The following is a 16,474-nucleotide window of genomic DNA, read 5'->3' as shown; positions in this document are numbered from 1 at the left end:
TGGTGTGGATGGTGTTGTGTTTTCCTGGTTTGAGAGACATCCTGTGCACACTGGGGCCACTCAACCTAAGATAATACCCCTGCATTGTGTCTCCCTAACTGGCCACCTAAACCAGCTCCCATTTGCCTCATCCCCCCAAATTCATCTCTCCAAAATGCACCTTGCTGCCCATGAAGCCTGGGGCATAACTTTCTTTCTGACATTGCTGATGATTGCTGGCAAGAGCTTTGGACTAATTAAATTGGCCAGCACCTTTCGAAGGTAAGAGTTTGCATGGCAGAGGTCAAAGTTTCTACTTGCTCAGGCTGCCCACAGTGGACCATCACTATGGTGTTCAGTTTGCAAGCAACTATTTTTCTAGATGGATAGGGAAGGGGTGGCTGAAGAGTGTGCCCTCCTGCGAAATAAAATTCAACAAGTTCATCAAGAATAAATTGGGGTAATTCACTTTGAAAACTCAAACCCTTGTATGCTTCTGTTGTCTAGAGAAGTTAAACAGCTCTTCACTAGAGCTGTTGACAATTATATGAGATATTAACAGCAGCTCCAACATTGATTATGAAATGAGACTGTTTAAAAAAGGAATCATTTATTTGTGAAGTTGCTTCTCACACATGCAAATATTGACAGAGATCATTTTGAATCCAAAAGCGTATAGTTTGCGACCAGTTCTAGTGACAGACACTAATATTTCCTGAAGTAAGTCTCAGAATAAACACTGATGAAGTGATACAGACTGTCTAATGTGATTGACTTAAAGTGATAGCATGCTTTCTGATGATAAATCATTGGGTAAATTACTATATTTTTAATAGGTTCTCATGAAAATCCTCTTCCTTTATCAGTGTTCTTTCCTGAACTATGAATGACCAGCATCATAACAAGAAAGGAATGTTTATTGTCTGGAAATGTTTTGCATCAAAGTGACAGAAACAGTAAATGGAAAATAGTTGAAAAGGGAGAAAGTTAAGTTGCTGAAATTTGTTGTCTTGCACAGGATGAAAGCAAGAATACCAAATCTAAAATGATCACAGTCTATACTATCAGAGAAAAAGGATGCTGATCGGCTGGCAAATCAACTCTTATTGGCTGAGATGTTGCCAACAAAAATTCAAGATGAAAAGATATTAGACAGAGAAGTGGATTGATTGCAAGCAATATCTTGTGCACTCTGCCTTATGGTTGAAGCTATAGCTTATTTTGGTACCATAAGATAAAGTCACTCCTACATGCTGCCTTGATGTAGAATTGCTTGAGCATATTCTTTTTTTTAATTCATTCATGGGATTTAGACATTGCTGTTTGGGCCAATGCCTGTCCATAATTGTCCCTGTGTCTGTGTGGTTTGCAATGACCATTCCAGAGTGCAGTTAAGAGTCAACCACATTTCTGTGGGTCTGGTGTTATGTGTTGAAAATATCAGATAAGGATGACAGATTTCCTACTGTCAAGAACATTAGTAAACCATATGGGTTTTTAACAACAATTGATAGTGATCACATGGTCACCATTTTGGCGTGTTTTTTCCCCAGACTTTTATTGAATTCACATTTCACTACCTCTGCCATGGTGGGATTTGAACCCATCTCATCCGAACCTTAGCCTGTGTTTTTGGATTGCTAGTTCAATGGCAATGCAACTCCATGATTGTTTTCCTCTATGAAGTCTGAGGAAATGTAGAGCAGAATGAAATTATAGTCGGAATGGATGTCTACTCAAAAACAAGGGCAGTATTTTCTTTTCAAATTACAAATAACTCTTAAAAAGTGTTTATTAATTCAAGGTATTTTACAAATGGAATCTAAAACCCACAACAAAAGCACGCATCATTTAATGCCTTTAACATTGCAAAATGTCCTTCACAAGAATGTTTATGAACAAACTTTGGCACCTGAAGGAAGTAAGAAGACATTAAAGTTGGCTTAAATGTAGAGCGTGTACCTTAAAGGAGATCAGAGAGGTAGAGAGCTTTGGGGAGAGAGTTCTCGAGTTAAACAGCTTGGCATGTTTTAATAGATGGCTTTCTGTAGCATTCGTCCTTTGATCAGGAAATACCCTGGTGTATTTGCTGTATTATTTTGAGTCAGTTAACCAAGACTGAAGTGAACCTTGAGATGTTGGAATATGCCTCAGTGCCACAGGTTGACAAATAGATAAAGGCTAGTCAGATTTTCCACTCCCAACTCCCAATTACATATTGATGATTTCTGGTGGATCAAAGCACTGCAGGGAGGTTATGTGAGAAGCTGTTCTAATGCCTCCAGAACCTATAGTCTTTCACCATCTAATGTCACATGTAAAAAATGATTGAGATTGACAGGTTTATCAAATAGTTCTGTAGAATCACATTCTCATGCCCTGATATTTACAAGGAAGGAATCAGCATCATATGTTTACAACAGAGAAACCAGGAAGTGTACGGAGTCAGCTGGAGCTCAATCACTTTTTCTCCCCTTCTGTTCCCTGGGGTTCAGTGAGCACAGCAATAATGTCTCTCCCTCTAAACCAGGAGTCCCACCTTCTCCAAGGTGTATAACATAGAAGATATATCTCTCTATTTCCTGCCTTGTCAAGAGTGAAAGGATTAACAGCTTCTGGCTGTGAAAATGGAAGTCAAAGACTGTAATCAGGTATCATTGGGAACATCCACCATACACCTGGCAATGGGTGCAGCTTTTGTTGTATGGTTTACTGTAAAGAGTTGAGAGTGCTAGGAAAGCACAGGAGGTCAGGCAGCATCCTAGGAGCGGGAGAATCGACATTTAGGGCATAAGCCCTTCATCAGGAATTATCCTTACTGTAAAGAGGCCTGAGCACTTTGACCTGGCTGACTTGCAATGCCCTTTAATTTCCCAAGATTCATGAATCCTTGGAATCCTGGTTGGCCAGTTAAACTTACAAATAACAGTGAAAGTATTAGGAATGGGGGTCTAAGTTATGTAGTACAATGTGGGACCCAGCTCTCTCAAGTTGGTTTTTCAAACAATTGCAAATGCAATAGGGTTAAACTGGAAGCAGTGTATTAGCAGTGGACTGATGTCAAGTTCCACATATTTGCTGATCCCTCCACCAAACCATTGTCTGCTCATGTCACGGGCGGATGGGAGGGAGATCAGTGAAATTTTTCCCTCATGAGTTAGTGCCCTCATGGGTCAGAGAACAAGCACGTACCACTGAAGAAAACACATAATAACATTAATTTTTTTTTCCAATATGCACATATGAATGAGCACTCATACTGGGGGTGTAGGCAATTTCCATTTCTGCATTGTGCTTGCGTTGCCCAATAAGAAATGTTGCTTTGTTTGTTTTGGCTTCTGCCCTTTTTTAAAGCCTTTTGAAATAGTCAATCACTTCTACAGGTGTAATACGAAAGGAAATGTGTGTTTTTTTTTAATGAAAAAATAATGATGGAAACTCAGTGCTCCTAATGTTATATGTTCCAAAAAAAGGTCAGGTGCAGACTTCTGAAGGGAACAAAGTGTATTGTTTGTCCATTACTGTCTGAGATATAATGTGTTTTTCAACAATAGCCATTGTGTAAATGTTCACTGCACACAATTCCTTTCATCTTTAATTACTTCTACAATCACAGCAAGACAACATACCAGTTATAAATGATCCCAAACTTATGTTTGCTAACATTTTATAGAGCATTGTATTTTGGTTGGTAAAAATAGATTTTGACCTCTCCTTCCAAAATTGTACTACTGAGCAATTCTGGACACTGGTGGTTAAATCTTCTTAATGTTAAAATTCTAGCTGCTAATGGATTTCCTTTTCTTGAAGGCATTGATGACTGCAGCTATTTACTGGACAAACCTACACATGGAAAAGGTTATGATTTAATGTTTCCTGTGTAGAGTATTGCACTGCAGGATTACACACCACAGACCAGATTTTACAGGGTGTCATGGCCCCTTCCTATGGGTAAAGAATCAGGAGATGGTGCGGAGTTTGGGATATTGGTGTGCCTGCCCATGATCATGTTGGTTGCCCTACAGAAATTTAACATTGGGAGCACTGGCCATTGTTTTAAGGTGACACTTCTGTCCTTATCTCAGGAGTAAGCCCCTGTGTGGAATTGGCACGTCTTTGTAGTCTCAGCAGTAACAGATATACATGGTGGCCACTGTTAGGACATATTGGCATGCTCCATATGCTGAGGACCCCCAGGTATGTTCTGGGTGTGGGGCTTTAGAAAGTAGGGTGAGTTGGAGGATTTGGTTCAAGAGTCTGGGGGGTGACCTTGTGGGTGGGGATTGGAGGGATGACGCTAAGTTTAGCCCAACAAACCCACAAGAAGAGAGCTGCACCCACACACCCCCCCTTTACTGAAAGTTACTTGTGCAACTAAATCTACTGGGCTTCCAGCATCCCTCTACCCCTCCCCTGACAACTCCCTGCCACATGTAAAATGCTGGAAATGGCACAAAAAGGCCCACAAGTCATCTTTAATAGGAGAAAGTGAGGACTGCAGATGCTGGAGATCAGAGCTGAAAATATGTTGCTGAAAAAGCGCAGCAGGTCAGGCAGCATCCAAGGAGCAGGAGAATCGACCTTTCAGGCATGAGCGAGCCCTTCTTCAGAAATGAGGAAAGTGTGCCCAGCAGGCGAAGATAAAAGGTAGGGAGGAGGGACATTGGAAATACGATAGGTGGAAGGAGGTGAAGGTGAGGGTGATAGGCCGGAGTGGGGGTGGGGGGCGGAGAGGTCAGAAAGAAGATTGCAAGTTTAACCTGCAATCTTCTTCCTGATATTTCCGCCCCCCACCCCCACTCCGGCCTGTCACCCTCACCTTCACCTCCTTCCACCTATCGTATTTCCATGCCCGAAATGTCGATTCCCCAGCTCCTTGGATGCTGCCTGACCTGCTGAGCTTTTCCAGCAACACATTTTCAGCTCATCTTTAATAGGCCCAAGGATGAGGGGGCTGCCTAATGCTCCTTTATTTCCTCCTGTAAAATTTCTGTCATGTCACAGTGTGGGTAGGTGTCAGAAAGGTTATCCTGTGCTGCGGGGAAGGGGTGTGGATTTACATCTCCACTTTCTCAACACTCCCGCCGTCTTCTCCATTCTCCATCCTCCGAAAAACACACAGCACCGCCCTCAAACCTACCAGGAGGGAGGCATAAAATCATAAAATGCAACTTTAATTTGCACACGGATGTCAGCCAATGCCTGAACAATATCCTGCCTATAATAGCCCTGGTTACCTTTGCTGGAGTTGCATGAAGTTGAGGAGTTTATACTTGTCTGAGTTCTGTGCATCTGCTCTCATTCAGTGGGTAATCCTGTTTCTTCTCAGTCACAAGGTTGAAGGTTTCAGTCTTACTCCAGGATGGGAGCACAAAGGATCAAGGCTGAACTGGAAGGTATGGAGGGCTAAACGTCTAGGAGCATCCTTCTCACCCTGAATAATAGTAAATAAAAAGAAATCAGTATGGTCACAAGGAACATCATTGTGTTTTACAAACTGAGTTTTTAGTGAGGGCATTTTGTGACTATAACTCTGATGTAATGTGTGTCGTCAGAAGATTGTGGGTTCCTGTCCCACTCCAGAAACACCAGCGCACGATCGAAGACATAACTCTAATACATTATAACATGATATTTGCGTTCTTATGCAACCCAGAATTATTTTAAAAAATCAAGTTTTGGAAACAATGCTTAAAGTGTTGGCAATGTAATCGTGGTACAGCCAAAGTACATTTCAAAAATTTGCACTTCAGGAATAGTGTCCCCAATTTGTCAATCATGGTACAGTGAATTCTCATTAACGAAATGCACATTATAGCAGAATGACCTGTACTAAGGGAGAAACACTGCTGGAGATGTATATCCTTTAGCAAAAGTTAAACAAGGTTAAAATGAGGCCCTATAATAATAACACATTAAAAATACTGAAATTTAAACAGAAGTTGCTGATGTGGCATTATCTGTGGAGAGAGAAACAGAGTTAATGCTTCAGATGGATGGCTGTTCAGAACAACAACTATGGGTCTCTGCTTCTCGCTAAGTTGACTTGAATGGAGGAGACATGATAAGTAAGTTTGCAGATGACATTAAATTGGTGGTGTGGTTAACAGCAAGGAGGAAAGCCTTAAATTGACAGACAGCATAGGGTCAGATAGGCTGAATAGTGGCAAATGAAATTTAATCCTGAAAAGTGTAAGGTGATGCATTTTAGGAAGACAAACTGGCCAATGGAATATACAATGAATGGTAGGAACCTTAAAATTATAGATGCTTAGGGGATTTTGATGTGCATGGCTGTAGGTCCTTGATGGCAACAAGACAGGTGGATAAGGTGAATAAGAAGGCATATAAGATACTTGACTTCATCAGTCAAGGCAATTAAGTACAAAAATGAGGTTAGATGGAGCTGTATATAACGCTATGTCACATCTGGTCACCACACTGAAGAAAAGGTGTGATTATAGCAGAGAGAGTGCAAAAGACATTCATCAGTGTGTCACCTAGGCTGGAGTGATTCAACTTTGAAGACAAACTACATAGGTGGATTTGTTTTCCTTGGAGCAAGAAGACTGAGGAGTGATCTTATTGAAATGGACAAAGTTCTGAGGGGTATAGAGACAGATAGGGAGAAGCTTTTCCCTTTAGCAAAAGGGTAAATAACCACGGGGAAATGCTTTAAGGTAAGGTAGATGGGATTTGAGGAACCTTTTATTCACCCACAGGGTTGTGAGTATCTGGAACTGATTGCCTAAAGGCATGGTAGAGTCAGAAACCCTTAAGACATTTAAGAACTATTTAGATGAGCACTTGAAATGCCACAGCATACATGGTTATTGGCCAAGTGCTGGATAATAGAATTACAATAGGTAGATGTTTGATGACCTCTGTGGGCATCATGGGCCAAAGGACACTTTCCATGATATAAAATCTTGATCACCATATGCCTCTAAGAGGACAAAAATAAGCCATAAGAGGCTTTTAGCAAGTACAGAGGCAGTAAAGGAAATGATGAAGATCAAAGAAGAATGCCTATGATGTGGCGAAAGACAGAAGAGGTTAAATGTCAAAAAGAATGAAGGTGCAAGACTAAAGAGGATGATAATAGAAGTAGCGCAGCAAATTAAACATAATTGTTTATTGTCCCAGGTGAGTGTAAAATATCCCTTGGCTTTTCTTCAAAGAGTAGGAAAATGTTCCCCAGTGTCCTGAGCTATATTTCTTCCTCGACCAGCATCAAAAATACAGCTCTACACATGCTGTCTGATCTGATGAATATTTTCAGCAATCACTGTTGTTATTCTTTTTGTATCACGTGAGTACATTGCTTTTGTATCACTAAAACAAATTATCTCTTTATTATCCGGTGGCTGTCTGCAGTTGGTTGAGGTGTTAAATCTGTTGCCACTCTTCCTGCAACAGTCACTTCACTTCAAGAAGTACTTCATTAACTGTCAAGTGCTCTGGGCATCTGGTGGTCATGTAAGGTGCTATCAAAAGACAGGTTCTTCCTTTCAAAGGGGATAATGATTTTTATTGTTTCATCTTTTCTTAAAATACAACTTATTTGATCCCAGGCCATGGGAATGGTGAGAAGATTTCCTTCACAATTTGAATTTGTAGTTAAGTGGTCAACATAGGTCTCAGTATAAGCAACAGTTTGCTCCTCAATTCAGCTTGCTATATAAACCATATAGCATAAACATCACTGTGTTAAATATAATGCAGAAAATTACTGAAGGAAAATCATGACAGCAGCTTAAAAAAAGGTAGCAACAGAGATGAAGGAAAGCAAAAACAAATCAAGAAATTTAATCATCAAAATGTATATCAGTTTCCATAATAAATGATTGCTGGAGGCCAAATATAAGCCATGGCTCAATTGTCGAAGACCTAACAACTGTATAAGCCACAAAGAATGAAACTTGGTACAGTCGTACTGTGTTAGGGCTCATTATGCACTCTCAGCCCCACATGTTCACTTTCGCTCCAGCCTGAAATTTTCATAAAAATATCTTTTACTTCAAAATAGCTGAAAATGTTAAAGTCAGTAACAAGCATGTAAGTCTTATTCGTGACGAGATAATTGTAGACTTGTGGGGATTGACAAGTTTCTTCATATAGCTTCCTATAATCAGTGCATTCTTTTTCTTCGCCTCTTACAATGTTCTGTCCAAACGCATCATAAATCATAACTACAGTATGTTGTTGCCCACGTTGCACCTTGCCTTCTTGAGCAGTGTGTGGATGGCAGCAATAGAACACACATCCCTGAACTTATCACAAAAGATATTTTGTTTCTGCAGTTGAGGCAGGCAAGCTCTGACTAATATTATGATTTATAACACACTTTAAAGGCATATCATCCTCTGGAAGCTTATATTTAAGATGAAAATTATATGATGGGCATATTCAGAAACATGTAAAGTGATATTGCACTGCTCCAGGTTGCAGCCTATTATTGTCAATAAAGTATTCATAGCACAAACTTGCCTTTATGACTTTTATTTGAATTATTATAAAAATTGAGTCGATTTTGGTTTTTAACCAAAGCTATAAGGTTGGGAAATCGCAGCAATTGTTTCTTTCATACACCTATTCAATACTAGTGAATGGCAACAAAAAATGTCAGTAACAAAGACATATTTGACAGAGAGATGAGGAGAATAATAGGTATTTTTTTCTTCTCTGTTTTGCAGTCTCGAGTTAAATGGGTCTGGCAATTGTAATTGAGTAATGTGGTTTTCAGTTGTCAGGGGGCTGTAGGTTTCTACCTCTTGTTTTGAAAGAAACAGAAGAGAGGCACATTAGAAAATATCTTAATTTTCCTCGGATCAAGCCCACTAGCTTTGATTTATTTCACGACATTGTGGAAAATCTGTAGCAACTTTTGACTGATTTGCTTTTCTCTGAAAGAAGATGGTTATTTTCCTTCAGATGTGTGTGAAGTGTTTGATAATTCTAGATCCAAATTAGATGTAGGTAATGCAAGTCTGATGACTGAGACATTAATTAGTCTTTGTGTTCTTTTCTGATCAGTAATAGGCCTTGGGTCTGATGCTATTTTGGTCATAGCCAAACTTTTTTTTTCAGAACTCTTACACAGTCCTCACAGCTTCAAGAATATTCTGTGACACTTCATTAAAGACTTACATTGTTTTTTGGCTTTACTCCTAAAATTGTGCTCCTCAGGGCCAATTGCTCTCAAGCAAAATGATTGTAAGGACAGTTCCTCTTCTCATTTCTCGGCTGTTTTGGACAATCCTCTGCATTTGCTCGCAAGAGCTTCTCATTTCAATTTCAAGTTGACTACGTTGCCATTCTCAATCTCCCTCCTGGTCCATATCTTTCCAATCCTCTTTCAATCACTTCTTTGGTATTTTCTCATGATTTGGAATTTGGCCAATCCAATCTTGTTGCCTTTCTTTTGATGACATTCACAAATATTCTTTCCTCGTTCACCATCCAGAAAATATCTTAATTTCTGTTGTGTTCTTTTCAGCTGACCTGCCCCTTCCTCCTCCAGTGCCACATTTGACAATTTTCTAATCTTTGATGTTGTGCTTTTCTCCAGGCCCATATTTCAATCTTGCACAACAGGACACTCCATATCAAAATGTGAATGTTCTTTTCTGAACATATCTTGTCTGGGCAATTCCTTTCTTGAAGAGTGCATTATTTTGCTATTCGAGCTCTAACTCATTTACAATTATCTTCCACCAAATGCTTCCTAGTCATTTACATTGAAATGCCTACTCCAGCTATTGACCCATTTGTGTGTGTGTGTGTCCGTGTGACTGTCTGTGTGGAGATTGCACATCCTCCCCGTGTCTGTGTGAATTTCCTCTAGGTGCTCCGGCTTCCTCCCACAGTTCAAAGATGCGCAGGTTAGGTGGATTGGCCATAATAAATTGCCTGTAATGTCCCGTGGTATGCAGGCTAGGTTGATTAGCCATGGGAAATGCAAGGGACTGGGTCTGGGTGGGATGCTCTTCAGAGGATCAATGTGGACTCGATGAGTTGAATGGCCTGCTTCTACATTACAGGGATTCTATGATTCTATGGTTTATCTTAAATTCAACTTTTCCACTACTGTTTCTTGCAATAGGCATAGAAGAAGGTCAGTTGGTGAAGATGGAGAGATTTGCAGATGATCAGGTCCTAGTTGCCAGCCTTGCAGAATATCTTCAGACACTAACAGATAAAATGAATAAACAGTTGAAATGTTATGCAATAAAAGTGAATATCAAAAACAAAACATCTTGGAGGAACTAATAATGAAAATTAGCAGATGAGACTTTAAGAAAAAAATCAACATAGTGAAGAATTGCTATGTGAATTCTTTCTGTCAAAGTTGAAACATTTTCTTCTTGTTTGCATTTATGGTATTATTACCTGATTATTGTTATTTGCTGTTTATCTTTAGACTAGGGTTCAGTTTCACCTGGTCCCATCAGGCAGTAAGTAGCGGACAGCAAATTACCTGCCTGGTTATCCTTCACACTTGATACTCTTCTTCATTTTGTGCAGTCAATGTTTCTTGCCCAGCTTAAAACTGACCTCTTACAAGTTTAAATAACTAAAATGATCCCCAAAGTATTCATGTTTACCAGTGTGAGTCTAACATACAATATATTTAATCATCCTCCCCATCACCACAAATATGGCCATTCACATTAGTCCATTATTGTATGGTCTGCAGATAAGAAAGCGTTGTCTGGTAAACAGTGGCAACTGTTGCAAAATAGCTGAGCATGGACAATGGGCCCTCCCCCATTCATTTTCCTCCGCCTCCTAGTTAATTGTCAGATGAGAAAAGTGCAGGAACTAGGAACAAATCTCCTAGAGCTGACATTGCCTTTTAATTTCCCGCAGAATGCTAACATTCAATTCATTTAAACTACGACACATATTTGGCTTTTAAAAGTCCCATAAATCAATATCAAGCTAACTGCAGTAATTATTACAAGTTAGAGCATAATTTTCAAGCTGAAAGCTCCATGTCGAATTTTAGCATATGCAAACTAGGCAATTCTAACATGTATAGATATTAATATTAAGAATCAGGTAACGAGATACCAGCTATGAATAATGCATTAACAGTGGCTGATCTTTATGAAAGAAATGAATTCAGCATGTAATCTAATTAGTAAAGGCAGTCTATTACATCCAGCAAAAAAGCAATCGTCCTTGAAATAAGTTTATTTACAATATCTCTCCCAGCACTTTCCATAACTTCAAAAATGTTACTAACTGATGTGGAATGCTCACCGAATTTAAATGTGTTTATTTTTAATGTGAATTTTTCATTTCTTCCAGTTCCAGGCCAGGAAGACCTCCTAAACGATCTCAGAGTGTTACATCCCCTGAGAACTCCCACATTGTGCCACACAGTGTCCCTGGTCTAATGTCCCCAGGAATGATCCCACCTACAGGTAACTGGCTTTTCAAGACAATAATCTTTACCTTGCTTGCATGTTGCCTTGAATTAAAGTGAGCACTCGGACACCAAAGCATGCCCTTCAGATTTTGTATTTTACTCAGGATTAAATAGTGATGAAATAGTGATTTTACTCATGAAATTAAATAGTGAACCCTTTCCCCCTTTTGTTGCAATGTGCAGATTCCTTTCATACTTACTGTCAGTAATGATTAATAGAATTTCATTAATTGCTTACACTGTATCCTAGCCTTTCCTTGCTAATGCGGGAGGCAATTTCTAAAAATAAATCCCTCCTCTCGTTCTGTCCTCCGATTTGAGAGGAAGCACTGCTTCAGGAAGTTTCAGGAGATGCTAAAATGTCCCAGTGGGGGTACTTTACTGATTATTCAGTTAGTGAATGCTCCACCAGAGTGGAACTGAGGTGATTGGAGCTGGAGAATCACTGCTCTGGGTCTTGCTGTATAGTGAGATCAATGGTCTCAGTCTAGCATTATAATTCACTTCAACGCTCTTGTGCTACATGGGGAGAAGGGAGAAAAACTGCCTGGCTTGCTGTTCCACTGGACAGAAACTGAGATAATAGTCTTATGCTCAGCTGTGGAATCCCTTTGAATTGTATAATCTGACTGAGTATTGGTGAAAAACGACACATTTTATTCAAGCTTTTTGTCTTGCGCTCCTGAAGACAATTCTTAAGAAAGTAAAAGGTAAAGAGCACTAAGACTGTAAGCAGATGAATACAGGCGGCACAGTGGTTCAGCGGTTAGCACTGCTGACTCACAGCACCAGGGACCTGGGTTCGATTCCAGCCTCGGGTGACTGTCTGTGTGGAGTTTGCACGTTCTCCCCGTGTCTGCATGGATTTCCTCTGGGTGCTACGGTTTCCTCCCACAGTCCAAAGATGTGCAGGTCAGGTGAATTGGCCATGTTAAATTGCCCATAGTGCTAGGTACATTAATCAGAGGGAAATGTGTCTTGGTGGGTTACTCTTTGAAAGGTCAATGTGGGCTTGTTGAGCCAAAGGGCCTGTTTCCACACTGGAGTGAATCTAATCTAAACAGTACTCTAGAATGGGAATGGGGAGAGTTTTGACAAGAATTTTCCGCAAGTATTCAAAGTCTTGGACAGATTGTAACAGAATTGTCATAACTCTACAAGAAAATGCTAAGCACCCATGCTTGAACACTTCCAGGAAGATTACTCATCTACTGATGGGAAAAGTTAAGTTTCAGGCCAAATTTAAGGTCAAATCCCCAGTGACAGAACTGACACAATGGTGCACAGGTTTGGTAACTGTTCCAAAGACTGATAGAAAACTGAGATTGTATGTGGCTCTCACTCAATTAAACAGAGGAGTTCGAAGAGAAATCCATTTTATTTTGTCCGTTGAAGATAGTTATCAAAATTGGCAAGAAGCAGGTTTTCTCACTAAATTGGAGGCAAGCTGTGGGTTCTGACAGAGGCTGCTAGACCAGGATTCCAGATTGCTGACTACATTCATTATATCATTCAGGGACATTACATCAACTATCTACAATTTGGGATTTCCCATGTACCAGAGACTTTTCATAGAGTATCGTCCGGAATTCTGGATGGGAAGCTGGGAATCATTGGCACAGAGGCAAAATCTTGGTACATGACAAAGTAGAGAAGGAACATGAACAGAGTGTCAGGGAATTACAAAAGGGCCTTACATTAAATGAGAAATGCCAATTTTCAGGAATGACAATCACCTTTCTAGGATAGTCAATCCAAGAACAAGATAGACCCAAGGAAGACAAGCTTTATTGTCTTTTGAAAGTGGAGTTGCAAGTAGGCAGGATAGTGGAAAAAGCACTTGGTCAGTGCATCCAGTATAGGAGTTGGGAGGTCATGTTGTGACTGCACTGGACATTGGCTAGGTCACTTTTGGAATACTGTGTGTAATTCTGGTCTCTCTGCTATAGGAAGGATTTTATGAAACTTGAAAGCATTCAGAAAAGATTTACAAGGATGCTGCCAGGATTGGAGCGTTTGAACCGTAGGGAGTGGCTGAATAGGCTGGAACTATTTTCCCTGGAGCATTGGAGGCTGAGGTGTGACTTTATAGAGGCTTATAAAATCATGAGGGTCATGGATAGGGTAATTTTCCCTGGTGTGATGGAGTCCAAAACTTGAGAGCATAGGTTTAAGGTGAGAGGGAAAAGATTTAAAAGGTACATAAGGGGTAACTTTTTCACACAGAGGGTAGTGCATGTATGGAATGAGGAAGTGGTGGAGGCTAGTACAATGACAACATTTAAAAGGCATCTGGATGGGTATATGAATGGGAAGAGTTTAGAGGGATATGGGTCAAATGCTTACAAATGGGACGAGATTAATTTAGTATATCTGGTTGGCATGAACGAATTGGACTGAAGGGTCTGTTTCCATGTTGTATCTCTCTATGAGTCTCTGACCATCAATGAATTTCAACCACTGAAGTGTGTAAGTGACATACAGCCCTTCTTCAGTACTGAGAAACAAGTGAGGAACAACTTTGGCTGCAAAGGTGGTTGAAATATAATGTAGAAGACCAAGTGCTGTGTAAGTACCAGGAGCAAAAGGACACTTGACAATAGTGGAAGACTTATTTGAGGACAATACCTGAAATGACAGCAACCTGCCATTACAGCTGATGCCAGGCAGGCAGCGCCTGGCTCTTGGAAGTGCTCAGTGCCTCTTATTAGGTGCCGGTATCATTTCCATGTCAATTTGGCTATTTGCATCTGATGATGGGGCAGCATGGTGGCTCAGTGGTTTTGCACTGCTACCTCACAGCACCAGGGTCCCAGGTTTGATTCCAGCCTTGGACGACTGTCTGTGTGGAGTTTGCACATTCTCCCAGTGTCTACATGGGTTTCCTCTGGGTGCTCCGGTTTCCTCCCATAATTCCAAAGACGTGCAGTCAGGTGAACTGGCTGTGCTAAATTGCCCATAGTGTTAGGTGCATTAGTCAGAGGGAAAAATGGGTCTGGGTGGGTTGCTTTTCGGAGGGTCGGTGTGGATTGGTTGGGCCGAAGGGCCTGTTTTGATACTGTAGGTAATCTAATCTACAAACATTACACAATTTGGGCACACACTCAGCACCCAGAATTCCTACAGGTTTCACGTCCTCCACCCGACATAAGGCTGTAGGCAGAAGGATGAACACATATTAAACATTGTAAAATATTTATAATTTTTGCAATTTAATATACTTCCTTGCAAATTTACTCAACGTAGAACTTTCAGTGTCATGGGGAAGAAAAGATGATACAAATCTTGACAGCTAAATATGTTTGGTAGTGTGTGGAAGATTTAATAATTGGCTTAATTTTTAAATTATCAACTGAGGGAATAAAATGTCAGTCAATGTCCAAGCCGAATATTATTTTGAGATGCCTCATTTTCGTACAAAATGTTTTGGGGGAATTATTATGCATTTCTTCCCACATGTCTTAAGCAGATGATGACAAAGGTTTGAAAAGGAATACTCAGACAGGTCTCTTTAAGTGCTGTGCTTTCTGCAAGTAGAAAAGGTGAAGGGAGTAAAAGTTTGAACTCTATGTGCTAAACCATATGCCCTTGTTAAAAACCCCAGTATACCATGGAAGTAAATTCATTGAGTTATTGCAACCCATTGTAGCACACACAAAAATCATGCACTTGATTCCAGAAAGTCATTAATTCCTCTCCCCTGAGTAGCTTTGATTTGAAGCCTCGATGAGAAATAGCATGAGAAATGTTGCTGGAACATTTTTATATATTAGACCATAAGACCATAAGACATAGGAGTGGAAGTAAGGCCATTCGGCCCATCGAGTCCACTCCGCCACTCAATCATGGCTGATGGGCATTTGAATTCCACTTACCAGCGTTCTCCCCATAGCCCTTAATTCCTCAAGACAACAAGAATCTATCAATCTCGGCCTTGAAGACATTTAGTGTCCCGGCCTCCACTGCACTCTGTGGCAATGAATTCCACAGGCCCACCACTCTCTGGCTGAAGAAATGTCTCCGCATTTCTGTTCTGAATTGACCCCCTCTAATTCTAAGGCTGTGTCCACGGGCCCTAGTCTCCTCACCTAATGGAAACAATTTCCTAGCGTCCACCCTTTCCAAGCCATGTATTATCTTGTACATCTCTATTAAGTCTCCCCTCAATCTTCCAACGAATACAATCCCAGGATCCTCAGCCGTTCCTCATATGTTAGACCTGCCATTCCAGGGATCATCCGTGTGAATCTCCGCTGGACATGTTCCAGTGCCAGTATGTCCTTCCTGAGGTGTGGGGACCAAAACTGGACACAGTACTCCAAATGGGGCCTAACCAGAGCTTTATAAAGTCTCAATAGCACATCTCTGTTTTTATATTCCAACCCTCTTGAGATAAGAGACAACATTGCATTCGCTTTCTTAATCACGGACTCAACCTGCATGTTTACCTTTAGAGAATCCTTGACTAACACTCCCAGATCCCTTTGTACTTTTGCTTTACTAATTTTCTCACCATTTAGAAAGTAGTCTATGCTTTTATTCTTTTTGCCAAAGTGCAAGACCTCGCACTTGCTCATGTTAAATTCCATCAGCCATTTCCTGGACCACTCTCCCAACCTGTCTAGATCCTTCTGTAGCCTCCCCACTTCCTCAGTACTACCTGCCTGTCCACCTAACTTCGTATCATCAGCAAACTTCGCTAGAATGCCCCCAGTCCCCTCATCCAAATCATTAATATATAATGCGAATAGCTGTGGCCCCAACACTGAACCCTGCGGGACACCGCTCGTCACCGGCTGCCATTCTGAAAAAGAGCCTTTTATCCCAACTCTCTGCCTTCTGTTAAACAGCCAATCCTCAATCCATCCCAGCAGCTCACCTCAAACACCATGGGCCCTCACCTTGCTCAGCAGCCTCCCGTGTGGCACCTTATCAAAGGCCTTTTGAAAGTCTAGATAGACCACATCCACTGGGTTTTCCTGGTCTAACCTACTTGTTACCTCTTCAAAAAATTCCAACAGGTTTGTCAGGCATGACCTCCCCTTACTAAAACCATGT

General features: G+C 40.7%; 1 protein-coding gene across 6 annotated transcripts in view; it reads left to right on the top strand.

Moving 5' to 3' along the window:
- The window catches only part of LOC132816389 (dachshund homolog 1-like), a 592,865-nt gene that overhangs the window by 195,722 nt on the left and 380,669 nt on the right, over positions 1-16,474 (top strand). For all 6 annotated transcript variants that reach the window (XM_060825885.1, XM_060825881.1, XM_060825884.1 and 3 more), the window contains one exon: positions 11,296-11,411. In XM_060825885.1, the coding sequence (XP_060681868.1) occupies positions 11,296-11,411 (116 nt within the window). The remainder of the gene's footprint in view (positions 1-11,295; positions 11,412-16,474) is intronic.

The sequence above is a fragment of the Hemiscyllium ocellatum genome, chromosome 6, assembly GCF_020745735.1.
Source record: "Hemiscyllium ocellatum isolate sHemOce1 chromosome 6, sHemOce1.pat.X.cur, whole genome shotgun sequence".
Lineage (NCBI taxonomy): Eukaryota > Metazoa > Chordata > Chondrichthyes > Orectolobiformes > Hemiscylliidae > Hemiscyllium > Hemiscyllium ocellatum.
The sequence above is the reverse complement of the archived record's forward strand: the minus strand, read 5'-3'. Positions and strand labels throughout refer to the sequence as shown.